The sequence below is a fragment of the Drosophila grimshawi genome, unplaced genomic scaffold, assembly GCF_018153295.1.
Source record: "Drosophila grimshawi isolate 15287-2541.00 unplaced genomic scaffold, ASM1815329v1 contig_311, whole genome shotgun sequence".
NCBI classification, from domain to species: domain Eukaryota; kingdom Metazoa; phylum Arthropoda; class Insecta; order Diptera; family Drosophilidae; genus Drosophila; species Drosophila grimshawi.
Genome location: NW_025063098.1, coordinates 2,515,716 through 2,542,719, shown reverse-complemented (window position 1 = coordinate 2,542,719; position 27,004 = coordinate 2,515,716). Strand labels below are relative to the sequence as shown.

General features: G+C 42.1%; 7 protein-coding genes across 10 annotated transcripts; 6 read left to right on the top strand and 1 right to left on the bottom strand.

The window, feature by feature from the left end:
- Nucleotides 1-4,019: 4,019 nt before the first annotated feature.
- Nucleotides 4,020-16,168, bottom strand: LOC6563738 (arrestin domain-containing protein 17). Of its 2 annotated transcripts, XM_032737817.1 has the most exons (5): nucleotides 16,024-16,168; nucleotides 15,750-15,950; nucleotides 6,899-7,430; nucleotides 5,307-6,181; nucleotides 4,020-5,230 (listed from the first exon to the last, which is right to left on the bottom strand). In XM_032737817.1, the coding sequence occupies exons 2-5, from the start codon at nucleotides 15,862-15,864 to the stop codon at nucleotides 5,172-5,174; spliced, it is 1,581 nt and encodes a 526-aa protein (XP_032593708.1). In that variant the 5' UTR covers nucleotides 15,865-15,950; nucleotides 16,024-16,168; the 3' UTR covers nucleotides 4,020-5,171. The 2 variants fall into 2 exon arrangements, with proteins under 2 accessions (XP_032593708.1, XP_001990583.1); XM_001990547.3 differs by having other exon boundaries at nucleotides 4,045-5,230; nucleotides 15,750-16,104.
- Nucleotides 7,729-14,652, top strand: LOC6563739 (tetratricopeptide repeat protein 14 homolog). 2 transcript variants are annotated; one of them, XM_001990548.2, is made up of 7 exons: nucleotides 7,729-7,774; nucleotides 7,940-8,480; nucleotides 8,552-8,763; nucleotides 8,821-9,039; nucleotides 9,315-9,865; nucleotides 9,927-10,230; nucleotides 10,463-11,694. In XM_001990548.2, exons 2-7 carry the CDS (start codon nucleotides 7,998-8,000, stop codon nucleotides 11,529-11,531), a joined length of 2,838 nt encoding a protein of 945 aa, XP_001990584.1. In that variant the 5' UTR covers nucleotides 7,729-7,774; nucleotides 7,940-7,997; the 3' UTR covers nucleotides 11,532-11,694. The 2 variants fall into 2 exon arrangements, with proteins under 2 accessions (XP_001990584.1, XP_032593706.1); XM_032737815.2 differs by lacking the exons at nucleotides 7,729-7,774; nucleotides 7,940-8,480; nucleotides 8,552-8,763; ... (1 more) ...; nucleotides 9,927-10,230; nucleotides 10,463-11,694 and adding an exon at nucleotides 13,541-14,652 and having other exon boundaries at nucleotides 8,927-9,039.
- Nucleotides 16,169-16,452: 284 nt separating the features above from the next.
- Nucleotides 16,453-20,151, top strand: LOC6563240 (arrestin domain-containing protein 2). 2 transcript variants are annotated; one of them, XM_032737366.1, is made up of 4 exons: nucleotides 16,453-16,789; nucleotides 18,620-18,987; nucleotides 19,061-19,595; nucleotides 19,657-20,151. In XM_032737366.1, the coding sequence occupies exons 1-4, from the start codon at nucleotides 16,678-16,680 to the stop codon at nucleotides 20,037-20,039; spliced, it is 1,398 nt and encodes a 465-aa protein (XP_032593257.1). In that variant the 5' UTR covers nucleotides 16,453-16,677; the 3' UTR covers nucleotides 20,040-20,151. The 2 variants fall into 2 exon arrangements, with proteins under 2 accessions (XP_032593257.1, XP_001990586.1); XM_001990550.3 differs by lacking the exon at nucleotides 16,453-16,789 and adding an exon at nucleotides 17,519-17,798.
- Nucleotides 20,152-20,389: 238 nt separating this feature from the next.
- Nucleotides 20,390-23,529, top strand: LOC6563241 (mitochondrial thiamine pyrophosphate carrier). The gene is made up of 3 exons (XM_001990551.2): nucleotides 20,390-20,722; nucleotides 21,512-22,257; nucleotides 22,420-23,529. Exons 2-3 carry the CDS (start codon nucleotides 21,680-21,682, stop codon nucleotides 22,889-22,891), a joined length of 1,050 nt encoding a protein of 349 aa, XP_001990587.1. The 5' UTR covers nucleotides 20,390-20,722; nucleotides 21,512-21,679; the 3' UTR covers nucleotides 22,892-23,529.
- A 61-nt stretch (nucleotides 23,530-23,590) lies between these two features.
- Nucleotides 23,591-24,446, top strand: LOC6563242. Its single transcript, XM_001990552.2, has one exon. It carries the CDS (start codon nucleotides 23,591-23,593, stop codon nucleotides 24,395-24,397), a length of 807 nt encoding a protein of 268 aa, XP_001990588.1. The 3' UTR covers nucleotides 24,398-24,446.
- A 232-nt stretch (nucleotides 24,447-24,678) lies between these two features.
- On the top strand, nucleotides 24,679-25,713 carry LOC6563243. The gene has a single exon (XM_001990553.3). It carries the CDS (start codon nucleotides 24,690-24,692, stop codon nucleotides 25,629-25,631), a length of 942 nt encoding a protein of 313 aa, XP_001990589.1. The 5' UTR covers nucleotides 24,679-24,689; the 3' UTR covers nucleotides 25,632-25,713.
- Nucleotides 25,696-26,961, top strand: LOC6563244 (N(6)-adenine-specific methyltransferase METTL4). Its single transcript, XM_001990554.3, has one exon. The coding sequence runs from the start codon at nucleotides 25,765-25,767 to the stop codon at nucleotides 26,833-26,835; it is 1,071 nt and encodes a 356-aa protein (XP_001990590.1). The 5' UTR covers nucleotides 25,696-25,764; the 3' UTR covers nucleotides 26,836-26,961.
- The last annotated feature ends 43 nt before the right edge of the window (nucleotides 26,962-27,004 follow it).

The following is a 27,004-nucleotide window of genomic DNA, read 5'->3' as shown; positions in this document are numbered from 1 at the left end:
AAACACTTTAATTAAGTTTACAAGTAACATTCACATAAATGTTTACGCATATGGACATAGGCAAAAGAGGTGTTAATTTGTATAAATGTTTTTTTGTTAAGCCCATCATTTATTGAATTTGGAATTGTTGTTATTGCCGCGATAAGATAATAATAATGATAATCAAACAACATGTTTAAGCATTTATTGGTTTGCGGCAACATAATTTAATTATGTTGATTTTAATGCATTAATGACTGATTTATTTACACGTTCGGCAATGAATTAAAAAATACAACTGCATGCCAAATGTAATCCACACAAATTGCTGGCAAATAAATAAAGTTTTTTTTTTGTACCATTAATCAGAGTTTGTTTATTAACTGAACAACCTGTGCCAATGAATTATACAATAGTTTTTGTTACCAAACTTTTTCAGCTGGAAACACCTGCTGGCTCAATCAGCAGCTGAAATACCCTGCCAATAGATTGGTAATTCGGTTTAAATATTCATTGCATTCCACATGCAAATTATTGTGTATAACATAACTTTGTTTAAGAAACTAGAGGTTCTTCAACACCAGTACTTAAAGAGCAACATTCGGTCAACAAAACATGCCTAACATAAATTGCGAATACGCAGTGTGGAAAAAGTAATTGATTGCAAAGTGAGGAAGAGAGGCGTGAGGAGTGAAAGAAATTCAACACACAAAATATCCGTACTCAACTGTGAATAACTTGGTTGGTCTTTTGCTTAAGTTTGATTTGGCAGTTGAGCATGGCATGTGCTTTGTTGTGGCCTGCTGAGCACAGGTCAATGCTTTGGCATTTCTTGAATAAAGCCATTGGCTTTGCTTATGAAATAATATGCTTACCGCAAGCGTTTGCTGTGGCTTATTTTGCCAATACGAGCATAGCACAAGGCGCATCACTCCAATCAGTCCCCCGATCCCATTGCCAATCGGCTCCAATATTGAATCGCTGCTGCTGCTGCTGCTGCTGCTGCTGCATTTGAGCGCTAGATAAATTCTTTACAAGCTGTGACGAAATTCGTGCGAACGTGTCTCAATAACGAAATTAACAGAAATTGCAACATATTGTTGCATGTGGTCGAGCTGTGGGGCAGTCTGTGTGTGTGTGTGTGTGTGTGTGTGTGTGTGTGTGTGTGTGTATCTATGTGGTTTCAGTACGTGTGTGGTCTGTCTGCACCACAACAAATTGTAAGAAAAATCAACGTGACGGTCAGCAAGTGTGCCACGAAGAGGCAGCTCCAAAAACTTTTTTGCCAACTGTCAATGGCAACAAAGTCCTCATGCGAATTGCTGTTCTTGTTTTTTCATTAACAAACCAATATACTAGTAACAAATGGCTACTATTTTTATCAAGTATGCCTTAGAACTTGATTCAATATGGTTTGAATATGAATTTGAGATCTTACCAATATCATCATTAGCAACTTTAATACTATTAACCAAAGGCTAAAAGGATATGATCAAAACGGGTCTGCAAAAAACACTTAAATTTGTTTAGTATTAAATTCGAAATTAATTTAAAAACGATAGTCACACAATTAAATCGTCTTAAAGAGCCGCTAATCTGGCAAACAAAATCAGTTTCGAGCCTTTAACTCAATCTGTCAATCATGCTCGGAATAGCTGACATTTCTGGCAGTGTAATGAACCCACAATCAAAAACTTGAAATGCAACTTGTGCACAATGCGGCACAGCTTAAGCTCCACAGCAAACAGGCAACAGCGGCAACAACAAAAATGCTTAATGAAGCGACTGCCTGCCCCAGAGCATAGCAACAGCAACAGCAATACCAACAAAAATGACAAAAGGGTCACAGTCAGTGTGGCAACTGTTGCCCACCCAAACTCAAACCGTTGACGGAACTCGTTTTACGCCCATTCACACTGACAGACAGCGATGAAATCGTGGCTAAAATAGGATGGGGGTGGGGTATACAACACATGTGGCCAACAGCAGCGCCAAAAACTGGGAGCATCCCATTGAATAACATAGAAAAATAGAAATAGCAAAAGCGTACGTGCAAAAATTTGTGCGCTTGATTAAATTTGGAGTCGCCAAATGGTAGAAAGCCAAAAGGCGACTCCGTGACCAGTGGTAAGTGCCACAAGTGTGAGCCAAGTTGAAAGACAATCAGGCGGCAATTTAAAACCATTTGCACTGCGGCCAACCAGCCACTCCCCCAGCACCCAGCCCACCGCTCCACACTCCACACGACCAGCAAGCTGCCACCTGCTGCGGCAGTCAGTCAGGCAGCTGAAACAGTTGCAGTAACTTCTGCTCGATTAGTTTTGATTTGGTTATTCGGTATTAGGCAATATGCTTTTCACTTTACCCAATTTCTTTCATTTTCCTTGTTGTTGAATCTCTCTCCATCCCCCCCCCCTTCCTTCCCCACCCTTGGTCCGGAAAAATAAACTAATTTCCAGTGCTTCAAGTGAACCAGCTGCTATCAAGTTGTTCCTTGCACATTTGGCACATGCTACAGAAATATACAGAAAACAAGTAAAAACAAGTTTAAACATAAAAGTTTTTCATACATGAGCTTATCTCTCGACCGATCTGCCGATTCCATGGCAGCTATTTGATATAGTGATTACTTCCAGCTGATAAATGTACTACCTGCCAAAAAACAGACAGACTGAGGGACAAGTTAACATAGAAATAGACGTTATATCGATTGTATAATGCTGATCAAGAATATATATCTGACCTAGCTTAAATTGCATTAAAAAATTGATTGCTTTTGAAAATCGAACTTTTGGAAAATGTCAAATACAACAAAATTATGGCTATTGTTAGACACGACTTAGTTGCCATACTTAATGGCTGCACAATTATATAAACAATAGCAAACAAAATATAGACTACGATTCACGCCACTAATTTGAATTCGACATGTTCAGTCACATGTTGGTCACACATGGCGCATACTTAATACAAGTCAGTGTCACGTTTTTTGACTACAATATATCAAATCAAATCAACAAATTGGTGTATTGTGCATTATGTGGCTGGTGAAGCACAGAACGAACTGTTTCACATTACATTTGTTTACTTAAATGTTGGTCATGGATTAAGACATTAAAGTGACCTGTGCTTGCATCGCCAGAGCAGTGCCAAGGAAGAACCAAATGGCAACGTGGTCCGTCCACGTGCCCGTTAGCACCTCTATAATTTGACATAAAACCAGAGCCGGAGCGAGAGCCAACCGCAGATCGTTTGTCGCGCGTGTTCTTTGTACCTGAATAAAAGGCATTACACTTCCGCTAAATGTCGCTATTATTTAACCATTTTTGCTTATGTATGCTACCCATGCAGACGCCTCAACTCACCAATTTTGCTGCTTCGACTCCCCTTGCATATAGTAGACCCTATATGAAAATATAATTTATGGTTACTCAGACGACTACGCCAAAAGGGGGAAGAAAACTAAATTGTCGTCATCGTCAGCGTCAGCGTCGTCGGTCGTCGTCGTTGTCGTTGTCGTCTTTGTCGTTGTTCCTGTTGTTCGAGTCGAAACAAAAAGTAGGAAAACAATTACAGCTGACTTAACACTTCCGTTGCTTGTTGAGAAAAGCCGCACACGTTTATCCTCTACGTTGGCGGCATGGGCGTGGCACTGTGGCAGTGTGAGAGACGTTAACGCACTGCCCCCGTCAAGCACTTGAAATTGTAATTTAACACGTACACAATACACCTTTGTAGTCGAGCTAAATTCTTAAGTAGATGCCCATTTCAAGGGGCAAGGCAGGCACCACTGAATTGTTGACCCTGTTGCGATGGGTCGCAATGCGATTACATTTTAGATTGGGGTTGCTTTGCGCAACAATTTGTTAAAGAGTGTATTTTAAATCAACTCTAACCTTATTGCAAGTTTTTAAGATCGACGCGATTCGTCACAGATGTGTTTCCAAAAATGGATTCGTACTATATTTTACACAATGCAGAAGTTGATCAATAAAAATGTTTTAAACTAACAAAATTCCCAAGAATAAAAGTAAAGAAATTCAATATTTGAATTGTATAACATTTTATTGGTTTCATTGCGTTTAAAAATCAAATGTCAAAATGAACTCGCAATTAAAATTCTCCAAAAATATTCGCTGAATAATTATATAAAGCACCTTAACGAAATATAACTAATGTTATGGTTTGATTTGTGTGACTTACAACTAAAGTGTTCACATTGCAAACGACAGCAGTATGCCGAGGTCGTTTTTCAAATATCGATCGATTCAATACCGCTTCGATCTCATAGATCAAAGCAATTGCTGTTTTCACTTGTTTAAATGAGGTGCAGGAAATAAATAAGAACAATAAATATTTGTCAAAAATGTGGGAGTTGATGAAGTAGCTAAACACAATAATAAAGTTCGGACTTAAAAAAAAAAAAAAGTGATTCGAAATTTTTTAAAAAATGCATACACAGTTGGCTGTCAAAAACAATTTTGGATTATTAATTAACAGACTTTTAAAAAGCTGTTGCTACATTTTTTTGGTTATCTAAATAGAATTAGATATTAGAATAAATTCAAGAATGAGTTTTTAACCGTAGAATAAATAAGAAATTAATTGAAATTAAATTCATGACGATTCTTGTGGCGAATTTAGTTAACGGCATTTGTGTAAATTTCGTTTAACTAACTGCTAATATACATTGGTTCATAAGTCTAATAATGTTTTGAATATTTCGAATAAGAACAAGCCAATAAGCTACGTATCTGATAGGAGATGAAAGTCAGTTGCTGCCACGCCTTTTTCAAAGGTGCGAACACAAAATTGGCAAAAGGCAAACGGATTTGCTGCTTCACTTATGCAAATTGCTTTTCAATTTCTTAGGAGCTAATGCGAAACCTATGAATACGTTAAATGATTAAAATTATTTTAAATTCATTACTGTGTGCATAGTTTATGCGTTGATTTACGTTGATTGGCATTGTAAATATTTTTGCTTAAAGTTGATGGCATTGTTCACTATGTTTCCTCTTCCAATTTGTTCATTCGAGATACGATTTGTAACATTAGTTTTTGAGATACACAACTCGAGAAGTGTTTTCTGCTATGGGCTGTAAGCAGTCTAAATTAAAACCTGAAGCATTGTTTGGGCAAGGCTTAGATATAACTGGGCGGCATGAACTATGTTGGGGCGTGGCTGCAACTCACTTCGGTGACTCCGGCGGCGCATTGGCGTTGCCAAAGAGCTCATCGTACGAGGGAGCTGCACGCGAGCAACACAAAAAACAGAGAAAAGTTAGAAATTTCAGAGAAAAAAGAAGGTGAGCCAATTTACTTACGCAATGCGTGTGCGCCGGCGGATTGGCGTGTCTGCCTAAGCGATCCGGACGCCGCTGAGGTGGATGGCAATTGGCTGTAGCCGGCACCAACTGGAGCCTGTGCTGCCGTTGACGACGTTCCCGTTGCCGTTGTCGGTGGGGGGAGTGGAGGCAGAGCGAGCAGCGTATATTGCGGCGAATCGGGCAACGGGTACGGTGGTAGATGTGGCGGTGGATACGATTGCACCATCAGTGGGCTGGACGAATAAGGCATGTAGGGCACGTTACAGTTGCTACGCAGGCTGGCCCTAGCCGAGGGGCTGCCAAACTGCGAGGACTGCGAGTCCGATGTGTAGGAAGTGTAGGACAGCTCAACACCACCAACAGCCGGGCTCAGTGTGGAGTCCGATGTGGTGGAGTTCAGGGAACTGCATTCGCTGTACTGCGACGAATGCGATGGCGAGCCAATGGAAGAGTCTAGCGCTGGATAGACAGACAGTGCAGCTGACGGCTCAAATGGATTGCCTGGCGCAACGCTGGCGGCGGCATCGTCCGGACCAGGTGGTCCATCGTCGGGTCGGGGCGGCAGCGATGGTCGCATCGAGCCCAGCCTGGCGGACACATCCTGCGAATAGACCTTGAACGGCAAATTAAGCACCAGATTCTTGAAGAAGCCCCGCAGCACGGCCTCAACGCGCAGCTCATAGGATATGGTTATGATGCCACTGTACTCCTCGTCCGTCGGCTGCGCCGTGTCCGGCATGAGCAGCTCGTGGGCAAAGCTGCGTTCGCTCTTCTTCGCCACGGCGCCCGTCTCCTTATTGGCAATCGCAATGCACTCGACCTTCTGCACACGCAACGGGACGTGGCTGTAGTAGGTGATGTACTGCAAAATGCTAAGCAGACAACGGTATGCATTTTAATGGGGCAAATTATAAATTAACTACTCATTGTGCAATAACTCTTGCCTCAAAGACTTAGACTGGCAACATATTAAGCAAGCGGATAGTCGCATTCTGAATTGACTTCTTGCTAACAAATTACATTTTTAAAAGAAATCGGTCATTCGGTGTTTCATTTCATTAGTAAATTAATATATTCCGTTAGCTAAATATTATATTGCAGTCAGCTCTTATTAGTGATGTCAACTGCAAGCTGTTTAATTTATTATTGCTATTATATATAATTAATAATATTTTTCAATTGTCAATTGTCTAATTTTTTAAGTTGGCAACGCTGCCATTTCCGTCTCAAATATTTGTAGACTGAAATTTAAAGTAGTGTAATATTTTTAGGTTGACAATGATGTAATTTTCGTCAATTGTCAATTATCTAATTTATTAAGTTGGCAACGCCGCCATTTCCGCCAATTTCAATTGTAAATAGTCTTATTTTGAAAGATGGCAACGCTGCCATTTCCGTCTCAAATATTTGTGCACTGTCTCATTTTTTATGTTGGTAACTCTGCCACTTCAGTCTCAAATACTTGTCACTTGTCAACATTTTTAAGTTGGTCAGAGTTGCGTCTCAAATATTGGTCAATTAGCTGATTTTGCAAGTTGGCAGCTCTCAAAAGAGCGTTAAGCCGGGTTGAATACAATTCGATGACTTACTTGAAGCGCAGTTTCTCCACATTGGTTGTGCTGTTGTTGACAACTGTAACACAGATGCGCAACGGTTCGCCGCGCACTGCAAAATCCTCGGGCAGCAGGGCCAACATTGTGATTGGTCGTGTGCCAAAAAGGCTAATTGTCTTCGTAATTTGCTTCTCCAGCGGTGTGGGATTGCTGCGATAGGTCGCTGGCAGTGGCATGTTCTTTACAACCGTAAAGGGGATCGTGTGTCGCTGGTCAAAGGTCCAGGGTCGTTGAATGAGGATGCGCATCTTGTATTTGATGCTGCCGTAGCTGCCCCGGAAGCTGGAGGGCAGCTGGTGGCCGAGTGCCACATTGAAGGTGAATGTGTGCTCGCCGGGTGACAACTCTAGGCCGCGAGGCTCGAATTCTGGGAGCGGAGTTTCGCTGTGCTCGTAAATCTCTTTGCTCGTGTAGAATAGGCTGCGTGTGTACTCATTGTTGTTGGAGTTCTTTCGCAGGATTTCCATCCATTTGCATTTGCCTTTGCCAGTTACCTGAATTTTAATAGCTGCAACATAAAACAATGCAACATAAATGAAATGTGTGAAAATGTTTTTAAGTTTGAATTTTAGCACGGCCGCCCCCTAGCGGTACATTTGTGTATTACAATCGTAACCAATCTAATTCAACGGTTTGTGTCTTGGTTATCAATATACTGCTCATATTGAAACTTTTTAGCACTATCGCAAATAATTTGTTGTCCACATCCAAATATCGATAACAATCGCATAGCTGAATTTAACACGATACCAGTGTTGCCGCATTATAGTCAAATAGAAAACACGACTTTTTTCCTGCTGGTTTTGTGGAAGATATCAAGAAACTTAAATTAAATTGTCGGCGCTGCATTAGGCAAGTAAATGTTGCAAACACAAGTGCAAATCATGCGCTACACCTAGCCATATCCAAGACAATTGCGGCGCAGCGCAGCCAAACGTATTTATTGAGTTTTGGGCGAGCCGCAAGTTTTCTCTCTATTCGTGAACATCTATATTTTTTTTTGCTGTTGCCCCACAGGACGACGCCAGACAGTGAAAATTGCAATGGAATTGGAGGAATAAGAGACCAAATAAAAATGAATGCCAATTATATATCACGCGCCCTGTGCTACCACGGCCAGCCATTGCAAAAGATCTGGGAAGATGAGCGGGGCATCGAGGATTTGCGACGACTGAACTTGACGCAGCCAAACTACAGCGTCTACCAGGAACGACAGAAATATTTCACATTTCAGGAGCGGGCGAAACGATTGAAAATCCACCAGTTTCTGGCACGCAAAGCCAGCGATTTGTACGACCGGCAGCTGGTGGGCAACGTTATGGAGGAATCGTGGCTGACACAAATGAGCAACTGCATCGCACCCCAGCCCCCGATGGAGTTCTATCTGTGTGTCAAGGATAAACGCAAGGCGTACGCCTTTCGAATCGGCGCCCTCAAACAAGGCGACATCGTCTTTGCCACCGTGCAGAAGGTAATGTCGAATGCGAATCGGATCGTCGTGAAACCACTGTGCACGGCGGAACCTTTACACTTCTATCTGGCTGATATACCCATTAAGGTTTGCTCAACGCTTAACTAGTTGATACACAATATGTAAACTTGTTCTAATCGATGCATTTTACTGTTTAGGCAATCATTTTGCAGGAGCAGTGGGGTCCACTGCCACTGGACAAACAGGGCTCTCCACGCACATTCGCCATCAATGATTTTATACGTTGTGAAGTGTGCAGCGTGTCCGCAGACGTGGAACGCTTAACCCTTGGCATGTTGGGTCTGTACAATAAGAATCCCGACGTTAAGCTGGGTCTATGCGATCTGAGTGATTTCCCCAACTACTATCGGTATGTGATTATAAAATTCAGAGTCAAGAATTGCTTTAGCAAATAATAAACGCTTAGCTCAATACACAATGTGGATCCAGCGTCGGCACCGCACTATGAGGATCAGTTAAATGCGGCCTTGGAGCTGGAGAATCCCAACTGTGATGTGCTCTTTCAGCTAAACGGTCTGCAGCCCAACGAGAACTTAACGCTGATGAGCAGCATCAAAGCTGGCTTCCCGGAGTCCGACTATGCGCCGGAGCTGCGACAGAAACAGGCCTCACAATGGGCATTTCGGTAAGTTTACATTTTGCAATCTTCCAATCAAGGCTGGTCGCTTCGGATCAGCTAAGAGCTAGCGAACTGATAACAAAGTTTATGTGAGACAATCAAGGATCACTTTGAACCTTTTGTTAATTGAGCGGCCAGTCGTGAATGGGACACTTTAGTTGCTAAGATATTCATTCACATATGTATAACTGTCCACATATATATTATATATATATGTATATATTGTATATACTGTATATATATATGTATATCCATTGCACAACACTCACGAAACCAAACAGCTCCGTGGCTGACGGCATTGAGCACTTTAAGAATGGCCAACAAGTTGAGGCCTTTCAGTGCCTGAACAAGGCCTTAAACATTGATCCGCGCAATGTCGAGGGTTTGGTGGCGCGCGGTGCGCTATACGCGAATCGGGGCAGTTTCTTGAAGGGTCTGAAAGACTTTGAAAAGGCGCTAATGTTGAATAAGTACCATGTGAATGCGCGTAAATATATGGGCGAGACCCTGGTGGCGCTTGGACGCAGCTATGAGGAGGAGAATCGTATACCGGATGCCATCAAGGCCTACAGCGATTGCCTCAATCTATTGCCCCAGCATGAGCAGGCGCGCATCTCTCTCGATGCACTGCAGCAACAGCTGCGACCAGCTGCAGTTACTGGAGGAACCACCAACGCCACCACCACCTTGTTGGCCCTGCAGCATCAGCAGCGTGGAGCTGATATGCTCAGTGTGCCCGGCGCCGGCGACTCAACGGTAACAATTGGCTCCACGGACGACTCAAGCTCATCCAGCGGCAGTGAGAACGAAAACGATAGCGAAGGGGGACAGCGTAAGTGTCAAGCCTGCAACTAAACTGAAATTGCCCACAACCAACCTATTGTATATTTTAGCAAGCGGCAAGCTGCGTTCTGTCCTGCCCATTGAGCAGGACAAGCGCGCCGTCAGCGATGCCCTCTCGGCTAACGAATTTAAGCTGGACGACGATGAGACGATGAGCAGTGTGCGGCGATTGCTGCGCGAGGCGAGCAAGCACAAAAAGTCCAAGAAGAAGGGCAAAAAGAAGAAGGACAAGGAGAAGGATAGAAAGGAACGCAAGAAATCGAAATCAAAGTCGATCGAAACTGGAAGTGCAATCTCAGCCACCGAGGCTGCATTGGAAATGCTCAAGAAAATTGACTATGCGGAGGCTTTCAGGTAACTGCGTGTGTCGCCTTCCCTAAAGCTGGTCAATCCTTAGATCATAAGGAGAGTTCTTGTTTGCTTATGATTCAAGTTCAATTGACCTGTTTTAAAGTGTTTTATAAATTCAAAATACCTTTGCGCTCTCCCATGCATGACGAATTAGCCGGAATAAGTATGCTAAGTGAGTTGCTTTCATTTGTTGTGCCCATTTTACACGTTTCCCTTTTGCTAACACCCTTTGCAGGCTCATGAGCAGCAGCAGCAGCGATGCCCAGCTTAAGTCCCAGCTGCAAATCTATTTCAAGCGCAAACAGCGCTCGGAAACGCCAACGCCCCCACCACCCTCTGTGCCCACCGCACTGCGCAAGCAGCCGGCGACGACGACAATGACGGGCGGCTACAATCTGATGATGGGACCAAGCACTTCGAAATATGCCGCGGCTGCTGCAGCCAATGTGGACGATGAGCAGCCGCCACCAGCGCCCAAATTCCATCATCATCAGCAACAACAGCAGCAGCAGCAACAACATCAGCAGCAGCATCAGAAGCTCTCATTTCAAATCAAGAAGCGTCCGCTACAAATGGATAAATTTGGATTATTACGTTTGGCCACACCGCTAAGCTCGCGATCGCGATCCCGCAGCCGCTCGCCGAGGCGACGCAATAGCCGTAGCCGATCCCGCGACAGACGCCCATCGAGGCGACGTACGCGCAGTCGTAGCAGAAGCAGCCGCAGGAGCAGTCGATCCCGTCACTCCAGATCGCGCAGACGACGCAGTCCGACACGCAGTCCAAGTCGCAGCCGCAGTCGTAGTCGCACTCGTAGTCGTAGTAGGAGTAGAAGTTATTCGCCGTCGCGATTTGGTGGACGGTTCAGAGGCGGAAGGAACTTTAAGCAACGCTTTGGCCAGCGTGATAGACGCTCGCGGTCGCGTTCCTTTGGACGTGGCAGACGCACACCGTCACCTTTTGTGCCCCGGCGCACTCCGTCGCCGGCCGCCCGATATCGACGGACACGGTCGCGTAGCTTCAGTCCGCGGCGGCATCAGCCAGGGCGTTTTATGCCGCGCGGACGGAGTCGCGGACGTGGGCGTTTCCAGAATCGCTGGAACTTCGATGGTCGCAACAATGATCGGCGTCTCAGTCGGGAGAAGAGTGTGAGCCAAGCACCTGGCGATGGACCCACCATCGAGGAAGTGGACGAAATGATCAAGGAAGCACAAAAGGAGCGCAAGCAAGGCATCATCGAGAGCGACAAGGACATTCTGAAGAAGAGGGCCACAAATAACAACACGACCAGTGACAGCGCCTAGAATCTAAGATTAGGCACACCTCCAATGTTAAGGTTCTTTTTATACGTAGTTCTATCAATAGTTTATACAGCCATAGATAGAATCCTGATAAGGTCCCCCTGCTAACAACCCAACTATGGACACCAAAATAAAGAAGCTTGCTAAGCATTTTCTGCATTACAAATACGAAAAATACAAGATTTAGTCATTTACTGCAAATTTATAAATAACAAAACATTGTTATGATATTATTACAATATATCCATCGGATTTAAAGAATATGTAAAAACAAATTATTGTGGTTTGAATCAGTTGAATGTTTATCGTATCCGGTTCAAGGTAAGTCAAATTATATAATTGACAAAAGCTGAAAAATAAGTTTTCTTTTTTTTTAGCAAAAGATAATCTGCAAAACAAACAGGAAAAAAATCGGAATAGAAATTCCACACGAATCTAGAAACGCCGACCAATTAGATAATTAAAAAGTGATTATTTTGGAGATTCAGTAAATACTATCAAATAAACGAATAAACCCTTTTCAGTATATTTCAGATAACAGGGTAGATGATCTCGCAACTGTTGCCAATATCAATAGTTTGCTGGTCTCAATTCTTAATTGTTTACATATCGATATACACTAATAAATAATTATATTTATACCTACGCGCGTGCTTCGCTCCACGCTCCACTCGCCACTCACCCACCATACAAAACCACAAACACAACAAACAATCCGAGATTGCTCAAACCGGCTATTTACAATGGTCGCCGCTCTCTTATGCACCGATACACGCAGAACGAAGAGAACGAGAGTGAGAGAGAGAGAGAGCGCCTCACTGCCTTCAATGTGTTGGTGTCGCATACGGTGCAACCGCCTCTAACTAAAAAATTGCTGTTGAGCAGCGCGCACATAAACAGTCTGGACGCTAAACGAAGTTCAAACTTATTCAGAGATAAAATATATTCAGTTCATATTTGCCTGCCGGCAGCAGCAGAAGCGCAACTTGGAAGGAGCCCAGCCCACAGAGTGGGAATGCTTGTCGTCTACTAATTGTCTTTGTCAGTGTGTGTATGTGTGTGTGTGCGTATTTATTAGCGCACAACACTTTGATTTAGAATAACAAACGCGACAAGTTATTGTAATTAGTACGTGGGCTAAAATTAAATTCGAATAATTAAGCGAAACAGGTAGTAGTGAAATAGACACATCTGACAAATATTATAACGCGCACCATAAACGTTTTATTTGGTAAGTAAAGCTATCAAATTTACATAAGCGCTGCTGCCTGCATTCGTCCAATAATAAATAAAAGAAAGACAGTGTGCAGCAAAAGTGAGAAATGCAAGAAAATTTGCGAACACAAAATTAAAAAGTGCGGAGCAAAACAACACGCGGCGGCGGCGTTGGCTTTTGTTTGGACTTTGAACGATAAGAGCGCCCCCACAGCAACAACTACAACAACTAAACTACAGCAACAACTACAATAACACTAAATAAAGACAAAGAACTTGAAAAAGTCACGCTCACGGACTGCGCTACATTTTAGTTGCCATGTGGGGCATATGTGCACACATATGCCTTACGTGATCAAGGTAGTGAATGAAAACGAAGATAATATAAATTACTATTTATAATCTCTTGCTATACAAAGTTGACAAAGTTGTTAAGCGCTATCTTTTAATAGCGTGATAAAAAATATTGTCGCTTCGATAGTACAAGCACAAATAAAATAAAATAAAAAAAACTAAACAAAATAATATAGATTCAATACATTCATGTGTTTGATTATTTCGCGAGACTATTCAAATTTCTAGTGAGCGTTAGAGGTCTACTTATCGTAAATATTTGACTATTCCACAAGCTAAATAATTTTCACAACAAGCTCCTGGTGTTTTAGTTTAAAAGGTATTTGTTGACTTTTTCGTTTATCGCTGCGCTCTTAAAATTTACATCTTAGCAACAGAAAAAATTAGTGTTATCAGACAAACGAAATGTACTCATTTATCTAATATTCTTAAATGTGTTGCAGCTCAATCCCAACAAAAATCCCCTATAATAATGTATACGAAAATCTTTCGTGCTGTGATAATTGGCGCCCCTGGCTCCGGCAAAGGCACCATCTCGGAGCGCATTGTGAAAACTTTTGGCTTTCTGCACATCTCGTCGGGAGACATTCTCCGCCAGAACATAATCCAAAATTCGGATCTGGGGAAGAAGGCCAAAAAATACATTGACGCCGGTCAGCTGGTGCCCGATGATATCGTGACCCAAACAATGGTCGGTCGGATCACCGAAGTGGGCAACAAGTCCTACATTTTGGACGGTTTTCCACGCAATGGCGCCCAAGCGGAAATTCTGTCGGCACGTGCTCAAATCGATGCTGTTATCAATTTAGACATTCCACATGATGTAATCATTTCGCGTGTGAAAAATCGCTGGACTCACATACCGTCTGGCCGAGTCTACAACATTGGTTTTAATGATCCCAAGGTGCCCGGCAAAGACAATAAAACGGGCGAACCGCTGACCCAACGCGAGGACGATAAGCCCCATGTGGTTGCGAAGCGTTTGCAGTTATACGATGAGCTGATGGGCCCCGTTCTGGCCTGGTATGGTGAACGTGGTCTGGTAACCACTTTCAAGGGTCGCGAAACTAAAGAAATTTGGCCACGTGTTGAGCGCTTTCTCAAGGATAAGGTCAACATGGTTTAAGAAAACCAAGAGAAGGGACAAGAGACAGACAACTCAATTATATGCACAAAAAACTTCTTTATTTTATTCATAGGCAGCCGTTGCTATTGTGTTCAATTAAGGCCAACTGTTTACATATATATCAAATATATATACATATATATATTGTCAAGTGAGGGTACGGTTCATTGTAACTAATCAAATGTAATTGCGAAGCCTTACAAAACTTATAACGAATCAACAAGTAAAATGTTCCAAAAAGTGATTTTTTTTCCTCGTTCTAAAAATGACAGCGTAAGCCATCTGATACATTCCCACAATAAATAAAAATGTGTTGTTTTGATACGAATATTATATAGCTTACATATATACATAACTATATGTACTTGTATAAGCGCCTCTATGTAGGTGCTCTGATAATAAATCGTTTTTAATATTGTCCACTGATAACGTTACTGCTGATTTTGACATGGAGCCGTAATAGATATGCCAAAACCTATTTTTGGGGTACGGAACAAAATTGAAACAATTATGGCTTCCCACACACTTAAATGCCATATTGGTTGGCGTGTAGCGCCCCACAGCTGCCAAGTGTGGCGCTCACGACATATTCTCTCACGCACACACACACACACGCAAAAATGCGAAGAGAGCAAACATAAGGAAGCGGAATTATTCTCTTTGGCTCTCTCTTTCTCTCTCACACACTGCATTTACTTGCATTGCATCCGATTGGAGGTGTTTGTTTTGATTTTGAAATTAAGTACATGTCCATATGTAGTCTGATAATCAAATGAGTGCCACAACTGTGTAAATTTGTGGCAATCAAATAATTATTTAATGCCAACTGAATGATTTATATAAAAGGCTGTGTTGAAAACATATACGAAATATGTTTTAGTAATTCTTTAGCTAGTCTTATGTTCATTAAAAATGTATTGAATTACGTTAAAGTTATATTTTGGACTGTTTAATGTACAGGTTAAGCTGCTTATGAAGATATATACTATTTTCTAGACTGCACTGTATTTGAGAGTAATTCTCTCTTTGTGCTTTGCTCATTATTACGGCATTTTTAGCACACATACACGCACACACACACACACACAGACACACGCACACATAGAGGGAGTACTACATATACCTGCCCCGCTCCACTGCGCACGCTGTTTGAAGCCGCGCGTAGCATTTCCTGAATCAAATGACCCCACGAAGCGAAAAGAGCAATTGCCGAATGCAGGCAGCCAATTGAGTACTTATCGATGAATGATGCCAATTTAAAGAATTCCAATCGGAATTTCGCTCAACTAAACGTAAAACTAGGTGTGAAAATGGCTGCTGACTTTCGTTACTCTTGTTGTTGGTGTTGTTGTTAAAGATCTTCTTTGTTTATGCCAATGCGACCACAACGAAAATCGCGACGACAACGGATACAGCGAATTCAGAAAACTTCATTACCAATCGCACGGTCTGGTCTGAGTCAGAGACCAGACCCGGTTGTGAAATATCAAATAATAGCAGCAACAATAATTTCAATTTCAATTTACCTCGTATTTTGGTACGCTTGGTCAGATTCATCCAAATATCGCCGCGTATGACTTGGCCGGCATAAAAAATGCGATCTGGATTGTCCAGTCGAATGCAGAGTCGTTCGCTTTCCATGCTGCTGCTGCTGCTGCTGCTCTCATTAAATACTCATCCAAAAATAACATATAAATCGACACATTTGAGAGGCCGCTTTGGTATCACTGTGCAGAAAATACAACTACAACTATTGGACACTATTCAATTAACCAGAAGAGCAACAATTAAGGCACTCACTTTAACTGATAATATGTAGCTTGATCTTAAGTACATTCACGCACACGCCTATTCGTTTAAATTACATTAACCACAGCGAATATTTTAATAATTCATGCAAAGTAACTAGAAACGTTGTTGCTTTTGTTTTACCTTGCCACACGATAACGATAAGCGATTGCTCTAACAAAACCAGCTGATGCTCAATTCAGTTCGGCGTTGCCACCTTTCTGCAAAACTTAACGTGCTAAAAGCTATTATTTAAAAATACGATAAGGCGTCAAGTTTCAAACAGTTCAACTTCTAATTGATGAATATGACATGTTTAAATAAGAAAATAGCTTTACCAATACAATGTACTTCCCCATTCTTGTGACAAGTGGCAGGTCTAACTGCTAACAAAGCCTCCCGCCTAAGGGTATATCAGAATTCATTAATCAATTCAACTTCAGTATTAATTTGACGCTGCTCGCGTTCGGCGCTTATGGTCGGGACGCGTCAGTAGTCGTTCTGCCCTCGACTCGAGTGTTTTTGTCTGTGTGTGTCTGCAAGTTGGGCGTTGCTTGCCACTGTCAATACATCAAATATACCACCACAAGCATACAAAAGTGCGCATCCTGACACTGCTCATCACCAAGGCTCATACAAATATTCGCACATATTTTAGCAACAAAGATGAGCAGTAAAGTAAATTTCAGCTTCGACAATATATTGGGCATCTACTATGCTGGCCAGCTCGTATCCGGCACAGCGGAGCTCATCACAGAGCGGCCCAAAACCATACGCTGTAAGCTCAAAGACATAAATTATATTTCATTGTGCTTCCGAATAGCGTGACGTCATGTCATTTCCCCTCCAATTCTATTGCGTATACGGAAATCACTGTGGGCCTATGGGACAAACGATTCATTATTATTCGAGTCGTCATTATTGCTGTTGGTGCTGCTACATATATATATTTTGATATTGATATTGAGCCGGTTGCTAATGTATACACATGTGTGTCGGCTATTTGATATTGTAGCGATAGTGAAATAAAAGCAAAACTCGTTTTTCTTGGAAATTGTACATCTGCTGTATACTGTAAGCCAACAATTTACTCAGTGAGCAGAATTATTAAGAAAAATCGCACAGCCTAGAACTTAAAAAAGCTTCGATTCTTAAGTTTCTTTAATGCCTATAAGAAAAATAATATGTACCGGATATCTCCTAATCATTCAAGTTTTTAAGATCAACATGCAATTTATATATATAATAAAATATAAAATAATTTTTTAATTTGAATTAACTTTATCGTATCGCATATAAATGTAATTATTTTTTATAATCCTTTTCAACATAATTATTATACATATATGCATAGTTGGTAGTTGTTCTTTATTACTATATATGAATTTTTAGTGGTGTGGCAACATATTTTTTTTAAAACCAAATTAAAAAATCATTTTCCCACCAAAATGTACTTCCCCCGCTCGAGGGTATATCATAATTTATTTATCTTATTCAGCTTCAGTATTAATTCGGCGCTGCTCGCGTTCGGTGTTTGTGGTCGGAACGTGTCAGTATGCACGATTGTTGTATGTTGCGCGTTGCTTGCCACTGTCAATGAAAGAAGCATACCACAAACGTTCAAAATCGCACGGCTCGTCACTAAGAATATCTGCACATAGTGTGAGCAATAAAGATGAGCAGTAAAGTGAATTTCAGTTTCGATAGTGCCTTGGGCATCTATTATGCTGGCCAGCTCGTATCCGGCACAGCGGAGCTCATCACAGAGCGTCCCAAAACTATTCGCTGTAAGTTCGAAGACATAAATTGTACTCCATTGTGCTATTCAGAAGCATGACGTCATGTCAACTCCCCTCTCTCCAATCTAATTCTATTGCGTATATAGAAATCACTCCGGGCCGGTGGGTTCATTATTATTCGAGCCGACATTGGATTTGTTATTGTTGTTATTACGTATTTCTATTATTATTGTGCCGGCTATTTGATATTGCAGCGAGAGTGAAATAAAAAACAAAAACAAGTTTTTCTTTGAAATTGTATGGCTGCTGTTTATTCTGTGTATTGGCCATTTGACTGAAATATGAGTTGTGAGCCAACAAATTACTTCATCAGCATAACATTTTTAAGAAATAGCATTGCTTAGAATTTGACAAAATTCGCAGGCTCTTAAGTTTCTTAAATGCCCATTAAAAATCTACTTCCCCCCAAAAGCAACACTCAAATTTGCAGAGTATCTCTTAATCGTTCTCCCTCGGCTTAGTTTGTTACACGCGTTTGCTGCTAAAATCAGCAAAGAATTAGTTAAGAGACATAATTAGGCTTCAAACTGGTTTTTTCTCGTGGACCGTGAATAAAGTTTGAATAATATGGATAGGACTACAATAGAGATATGTGGTCACAGTGTACGGATTCGAACTAAAGTTATAATTACAATATAGCGTATGATTCTATAAATAGTCAGAGGCATGTCATAGAAAATCCAATTAACCACAATTGAACTCGACTAATGTTTAAAAAGCCCACATCGCTTGCAGCTTAATAGTATTACAAAGAAATTAAGCCAATTACTCTGATGACCCCCGCTGTTTCCCTTCCTGTTTTTCTCAAGCTATCTACATAACTGTGAACGGCTTTGTGGAGACGCGATGGCAGGAGAGCGTTGAGAAGCCCGGAGAGGATGGCAAATTGGTCAAGTCGATGGAAACGCACACAGCCACAGAGATCTACTATAGCAGCGATAAGTATGTTTACGGCCAGAGCGGCGGATCGCAGCTGGAATTGCCTAAGGGCAAGTTCGTCTTCCCATTTCACGCCACCATTCCGCCGCATGCGCCAACCTCATTCAATGGAACACACGGTCAGATAAAACATGAGGTGACCTTGACTATAGATCGGGCCGTTCGATATAATAATACATTCAGTCAATGCTTTACGGTTATACTGCCCAACGATTTGAATGTGAGGCGGGAGCATTTGGTAGGTTCGGCATAATCTGGAAAATTTATATGATTTAGCTAATCGTTTAGTCTGTTATTAAATATAAATATAGCAACCACTGAAGCGCATCGAGGAGAAAACCTTTTGGTGGGGCTCCATATTTGGCGGAAATAAGCCAATGGTTATGGATGTGAGCACCTCGTACAGCGCCTATGTGCCTGGACAGAAGATACACTTTCATCTTGTGATGGACAATCAGTCGGATGTTCAGTGCCAGGACGTGAAAGTGCGTCTCTTCAAGAATGTGACGTATCGCGGCAAGTGCGGTGATAAGGAGCAGCTGAAAACAACAGAGGAGCGCTTGGCCGATAAACACTGTGGCGAGGTCGACAAGCATAACAAGGCGCAATTCAATGACTTTCTGATGGTGCCACCCACAACGCCCACAACTCTTGGGGAGCGTGATTCCATTCGGGTTAGCTACACGCTGCGCTTCATTGCAAAAACATTCCGTTTGCATGGCGGCGGAGATATGGTGGTCGATTTTCCACTGGTCATAGGCACGGTGCCGTTGCTGGGAAGTGCTGAGGACAAGGGTCCGGGGGCCCAGAAGACAGCCATTCCAAACGGTACAATGCAGGCATTGTGTAAGTGGCTTAAATCACATATAATTTTTTAAATTTTTAATCAATTCATCTATTTTTGCAGCTGCACCCAACTTCCAGGAGGATGTGAGCACGGAACACTTTGAGTCGAACACCTTTAAGCCACGTTACCCGGTTTATTTGTTCAGTGGCCAGCCAGCAAACGCAAATGCCAATGGCGCTGCTATATCACCCATTCCCAGTCTATATCCAAAAGCCGCTGACTCTTTGCCGGCACATCCAGTGCATTACACAGCAAATCCTGCTTCGCCAGTTGCGAAACCACCGGCGGCCGGCGCTACCAAGGCGCCGCCGTATCCCGTACAGGCGCCCGCCGCTGCCGCTGCTGGCAACAATTTTGAGGTGCTTGGCTTTAGCATACCACCGGGATATCAGCCGACGCCCACTGCACCAGCTGATGGCTCTGGCAATATTGGTTGGAAGTAGTTATAAGTTACGTAAATTAATTACCTTTTTGTAAGCACCTTTGGACGATTTTGAATAAATGTATCCGCGCGCGCACTCTCAGTGGCAGTGGTAAATATATCGATATATTAAATATCGCAAACAGTGCTTCTTAGCTGGTGCTCATCTCTAGTCGCAACTTAACAGCTCTGCTGTTATTACCCTGTTATCTATCATTCGACAGTTATTCTATTTCAGAAGATGTGGAGATTAAGTAAATTTTATTAATTTGTTTACAAAATATCCCACTGAGCTACATTAATAATATCAATGACTGTTAATAACATATCAGCAGATGTTAAATGATTTGAGTGCCCCCAGCTGTTAACATTGAATAAGCAACAGCTGTTTTAGAAATGCACTTGACGTAACTTGGGGCAGAAAGTTTTGTTTTCAACTTAATTCGTGTGGCCGAAAAGAGTGAGAAAAACCGGTTTGTAATATCTTTCGCATTGGCTGCAGCAGCAATATCGGAGAGTGGCAGTTTACAGTTATTACACACACGAGCGCGCACAGCAAAAGAAAGTTTTGACGCAATCGCATGGCCGTTACTTGTAATTTGTAATGAAGAAGCGTCGTGCTGCCCAACAGTTGACGCTGCACTCTGGCGGCGGACGGTCGAAATTACTGACGAGAATCGTGCATATTTGGAATATTTTGTAAAGGTGAGGCTTACTCGCTTAATATGCATAACAAATGCAACGGCTTTATCTTGGCCTGCCTTCAATAGCAGCATTGGACCTGGCAACAGCCAGCCAGCAGCGACACAGCAGTAACAAAAGTGAAATCGAAATCGCTGATAAAGACGACCTCCTTGAATAATTTACTGAATGTATGAATGAATCTCTGAATGCTTGAAGAATTTTGGGACTGTGTCGGAAATGGCGCGTAAGCGCGCACAGCGACTATAGAAAATTAGTGTGACAAGCGACTGAAACGCGACCTGGCTGACATGACAGCTTGTTAGTTTAGCCCGCAATCTACCAACTTGATCTCAACGCATAATTCTCATACTCTTCCAGAAGGTATTTCAATTTTCTCACAAAATATGTAACGCATTTTCAAAAGCACATTCGTTCCCATAAGGTATTGAAATGTTGGTCTTAAATGCATTTCTCGCATAAAAATACCCCTTTTCTTTTCAATACAACGTTGATTTTTTTGTTATGAGCATTTTTTGTGCTCCCAACAGTATATTGTATATCTTGCAACTTGCATCTATTTAGGGCATTCAATCTTCGACAGCTTACAGATGACTCTGCTTGCTTGTTTCACACATTAATTTGCCAACCATTTGATGACAGTCCAAACAAAAACAATTTGATGACACCGCGAAGCGCACCTTGAACAATGGTTTTTTTTTTTATTTGAGTCGAGTTTAAACCTATTTTGTTTGTCTAACAGCAAATAAATGCCGATGTTGAAACTGTTGTTGTTGTTTGTATGATTTACAGAAATTCCATTGAAGACGCAGCCGCAGCAATAAAAGTGAAATCAGCACGAAAACAAGCACATACGCATACGCGCACTCACACAATCACATACACACACGCACACGCACACACACACAGAGCCATTGACATCGATACAGACAGTCGAAGAGACGACAGTCAGTGATCGATATGACGCCGGCCGTAACAAGCACCAGTGGTGCCGCCTCAGCGTCAGCCACACCCACAACGCCCACTGTGAGTCCACGGCGCAGGCACAGCACACGGGAGCAATTACATCAGATTGTTGCTGGCGGCATGGCGGCCGCAATTACGCGTTCCACCTGCCAGCCGCTGGATGTGCTCAAGATACGTTTTCAGCTACAGGTGGAACCGCTGGGAGCCACTCGACAACAACTGATCATCCAGCCAAACAGCGAGAGCGCTGTGAAGCAAGTGCAAGCACAGTCGTCCAAATACACATCCATCACGCAGGCGGTGCGTACTATTTATCGCGAGGAGGGAGTGATGGCCTTCTGGAAGGGTCACAATCCCGCCCAGGTGCTAAGCATCATGTACGGCATCTGTCAATTTTGGACGTATGAGCAACTGAGCCTGCTGGCCAAGCAAACCAATTACCTCAAGGATCACACGCATCAATCGAATTTCATTTGCGGAGCCGCTGCCGGCGCTGCAGCAGTTATCATCTCCACACCGCTGGATGTTATACGGACGCGTCTCATCGCGCAGGACACTAGCAAAGGATATCGGTAACATATCATTTTAATGCAGTTCGAATTCAAATTTCTTGCCTTTTAAAACTGCTGATTTTAGTCTATAAATATCTTCTTTCTTGGGAGATAAGATCGCCCAATCTCGACTGTGTCCCAATTTAAATGTGTATGAATATATAATCTTCACTTTCTTCGCAGCAATGCAACGCGCGCTGTCACTGCAATTATGCGGCAGGAGGGAACGCGCGGCATGTACCGCGGCTTGTCCTCGGCACTGTTGCAGATTGCCCCGCTGATGGGCACCAATTTTATGGCGTATCGTTTGTTCAGCGAGTCAGCGTGCAATTTCTTCGAGGTGGAAGATCGCAGCAAATTGCCGACATGGACGCTTTTAGTGTTGGGCGCCTCATCGGGCATGCTGTCCAAGACAATTGTGTATCCGTTCGATTTAATCAAAAAGCGACTGCAAATCCGAGGCTTTGAGCGAAATCGACAGACTTTCGGACAGACCCTGCAATGCAACGGTGTCTGGGACTGTCTGCAGCAGACGGTGCGACAGGAGGGCGTCCGCGGTCTATACAAGGGCGTGGCTCCCACGCTCCTCAAGTCAAGCTTGACGACGGCCTTGTACTTTAGCATATACGACAAGCTGAGTCAAGTGCGCTTCTAATACGAGCTGCTGTAATTATATTTCTAGTTGTAAGTAGTGGGAAAGTTAACTGCACAGAATATATTTTTTATATGCAATTTACAAACAAAACGCTGTAAATGATATTAAGCATAGTTTCTCTGTTAATTAGTTATCATAATTTTAGTACGGGTTTTTGTTTTAAGTTAATATGTATCTGATAATACAAATTTAATTTAAAAACTACTCAAAAATGCATGATTCACGGAATGTTATTTCTTATTTAAATGCAATTATTGCTGGTATTCATTTACATAATTGTAATGTTGGGCAAATATTTTAAATGTCTACGAAATCTAGTTACATGTATTTAAAAAAGTTTATTACAAAAACCACTCTAGTAATTTGTGTTCCATCGAGCTCAAACCCAATATCCCATTTGCTTGTAATTGTTAAAATATGAAACTATTTAATTTAAATACAACAAGTGGCTACAGTACCAGATATAAATCTGTAAGAGTTTGTAAAATTCCATACTGATAATTATTTTAAGTTACCAAACTATTTTTTATAATGTTGCTTGCAGCTTTTCTACAATTTGAACACAACTGTGTCCCACTGTCTGCCGAGCTTTTGCTCGTTGTGAAATAAACTGCTTTATAATGAAAAGCTTCAACTCATTCATTTGGCTTGCAGCTGTTGTTTTGTTTAAGTTAGTTTTGTTTACTTAACAAAAAGAAAATGCTATCGCCAACCGAAGTGCAGTCATTTAAATATCTGCAAATTGTGGCTTTCCACTATTTTGACAGTCATTTTAAGGAACTAAACAAATGGATTAGTTTGCTTGATAAATTGGCACTGGAATATGCAGATCGGATTACATTTAAAACTCAAGATATAACAACTATTTCTACCTTTCACGAGTCGTTAAGTATCGATGATTTTGGTAGTTTTCGAGCGGATGTTCCACCCCGGCTCTATGGCATCGACAAGGATAACCATATATACACCATGCAAATGTTCTTCAACTACAAATATCTGAAGGACTTTTCTGAACTGCTGATTCAGGGTAAAATGTTTCAGGCACTTGTATTGGAGCCCAGCCCAGAGTTAGATTTGCCACCCCAAAACATGTATTATCTAAAAGATAAATACAGTAAGGACTATTTTATAATGTTCTACGATCCCGCTTGCTATTATTGGACACTGCAATTGGGCAAGCTGCGAAAGCTGTCTAAACTGCTGGCCAATGAAGATGTAATTGTTATCATCGTAAATAAAGCACATAATTATCTGGGCATTGATGTCGAGAGATGGTCGAAACTAAACAGTTTTGAAGGCACCATCACGTTTGCAACGAATCGTCCAGATGGCTGGAGTTCTAAGTATCAGGGAAGGCTGGATAGTACACGAAACTATCTGCACTATATTGCCCAGGGCAGGAATCCGGAACTAAGGGACTATGATGGACTGGGAGAACCTAGAGTCCCGGAAAACACACTCTGCGATATTCGATATTTATTCAAAAGTTCGACGGAACAGATTTAAAAAGACTTAATATTGTTTTAGTTAGTTTTTAAATATACTAATTTAATGTAAAAACATCAAATAAGATTTTAAAAACCAACTTTTCCTTTTAATATATAGTTAAGTGAAATAATTTGGAAAAACTTGCAAAAATAATTAGTGAAAAGCACAGAAACCATTAAGCTTTGAAGCTCTCAAGTGAGTCACACTGCAGACATCAATTTATCAATTGTGTAATTCACTTATGCATCAGTTTAACTTTGACGCTCAGCTGCCAACAAACATGAGCAACTTCCATTATTCCAGAGAGGATATGTGCGGATACAAGCCTCTGCCGGCTAATTACAACAGTTGGTTAGCGCCGCTGCACGCAGAGCGATTGAAACGGCTGGGGGAAAAACTGCTGGTTCTAAAACTTAAAATGAAGAAGCGACCAATGATTATAGGACTGCATTTGTTCGCCGACGATGTAGATGGATTGAGGCATTGGGTAGAATTGCTCTATCAAATTGCAGCTCCGCACTCGTATGGAGAGAAAATAACGTTTTTTGTGGACGATCTTTGGGCTGCATATGCTTTTGACCTGAACGGATTCTCCTTATGGCGTGGTCACACTAGCTTCTCCATTCAATCGCCTCCATTGATTTTTGGAATAAGTGCAGCTGGTAAGGTACATTTTTTAGGTAGTGCCAAAGGACCGAAAACGCCATGCTTGGAAAATCTTCAGGCATTTTGTGACCAATTGCTGACTGAATCAATAGAACAAGAGTTGGGATTTGAGGATTGGCTGCCTGTGCCGGATGTAGACTTATCCAACTTTAATGAACTCATTTACGGGGAGCAAGCGGACCTTGTTATTTGTTTCTACAATTCTCAAGAGCTTGACATGGATGAGACTAGGGAGTTTCTAGACGATTTATGTAGACTTGCCGCAAAATTGCAGAATGAGCAAGTAAAGATATTTAAAATGAATGTACACAAAAGTTTGCCACCCAAAAAGTTTCCCATAAAATCGTTTCCATCCATGTTTTTGTTACCCAGGCATCGGAAACAAAGTCCCATACGCTGTCATTATCCAAGGCAACGGATTGAAAGCATGCTAAAAGCTGTTGCTCAGCATTCAAGCGAAGAGCTCAATTTCTATGATCGACACACGCTGCGAAAACTGCACGTAGATTTACTTGTGCACATACGAAACTATCTCAAGGAGGAAAACTACGAATTAGTAAAACGATATATTTTTAGTAGCGAGTAACACTTTTCGTGTAACGATAATAATAAGTAATAATTTACTTCAAAATAACTTTTAATGCCAAATAGCTACGAGTTTAAACAGCTGAAGGAATCGATAGCAAAGTATCGATACTTTTAAAACCAAATAGATCAACATGCAGCAATTACAGTCAGAGAAAGACAAGGAAAAACACGCTCTTCTGCTTAATCATAGGCAATTAATTAATAACGCTTACAGTGCAAGCGTGAATGATGTCGAGACTTTTGAACTGAAGTCACAATTGTTTCAATTTCAACCGAAAGCAACGCCGCAGCCACAGCAATGCCAGAAGAAACGCAAACGCAAATTCAAAGAAACTGCGACCATTGCAGAAGTAGACAACGTAAACGAGTACCTGAATCTGCTGGTGCCCGCAGAATGCGGCGACAATGTGGCAGCACTACCCCGCCACTGGGAAGATGAGTACACACTGCCACAGTTGCACGGCAGCAACACAAGTGGCAAATTTCAAAAGTACCACACGTCGGATAGAATGGGCAGTACTTTCATTATACCGCATGCAGCACGCTTCTACAACCACAATGTGGATCAGCTAAGAGCGTTGTTGCCCCAACTGTTGCCCAGTTATGATTTAATTGTAATCGATCCGCCGTGGCGGAATAAATATATACGCCGACTTAACCGTGTCAAGCAGCAGCTGGGCTATGCCATGCTTGACAATGAGCAGCTGACTCTGTTGCCGCTCAGCGAGCTCACACACAGGCACACCTTGGTGGCCGTTTGGTGCACGAACTCCACGCTGCATCAGCAGGCCCTGGAAATGCAGCTGCTGCCTCGCTGGCGACTGCGATTGCTGCACAAGCTGCGCTGGTACAAACTCAATACGGCTCATCAGCTGGTCAGCAGCTTGAAGCAGGTGGATACCACACAAAAGCAACCCCACGAAATGCTCTACTTGGCCTGTCATGCGGAGAGCGATGAGACCTACGCCGCAGCTGTGAAACAAACCGAACTGCTGCTCAGCGTGCCCAGCATTGTGCATTCCCATAAGCCGCCACTGCTGCAGTGGTTGCAACACCATTTGCAACTGGCTCCGGATCAGGTTGAGCCCAACTGCTTGGAACTGTTCGCACGCTATTTGCAGCCCCAATTCACGTCGATTGGCCTGGAGGTGCTGAAGCTAATGGACGAGCGTCTGTACGATAAAATATTAAAGCAAGACTAAAAATAATCAATATAAGAACATTTTTACTTGTTGAAATGGTGTCAGTAGTGCCAGTTTTTTGCCATGATTTGCCAGAGATGAATGATTATTTCCCATTTTTATATAAAACATTATTGTTTTTTAAATAATATAAACAATATACAAACGAATTTATTGTGTTTTATTATTA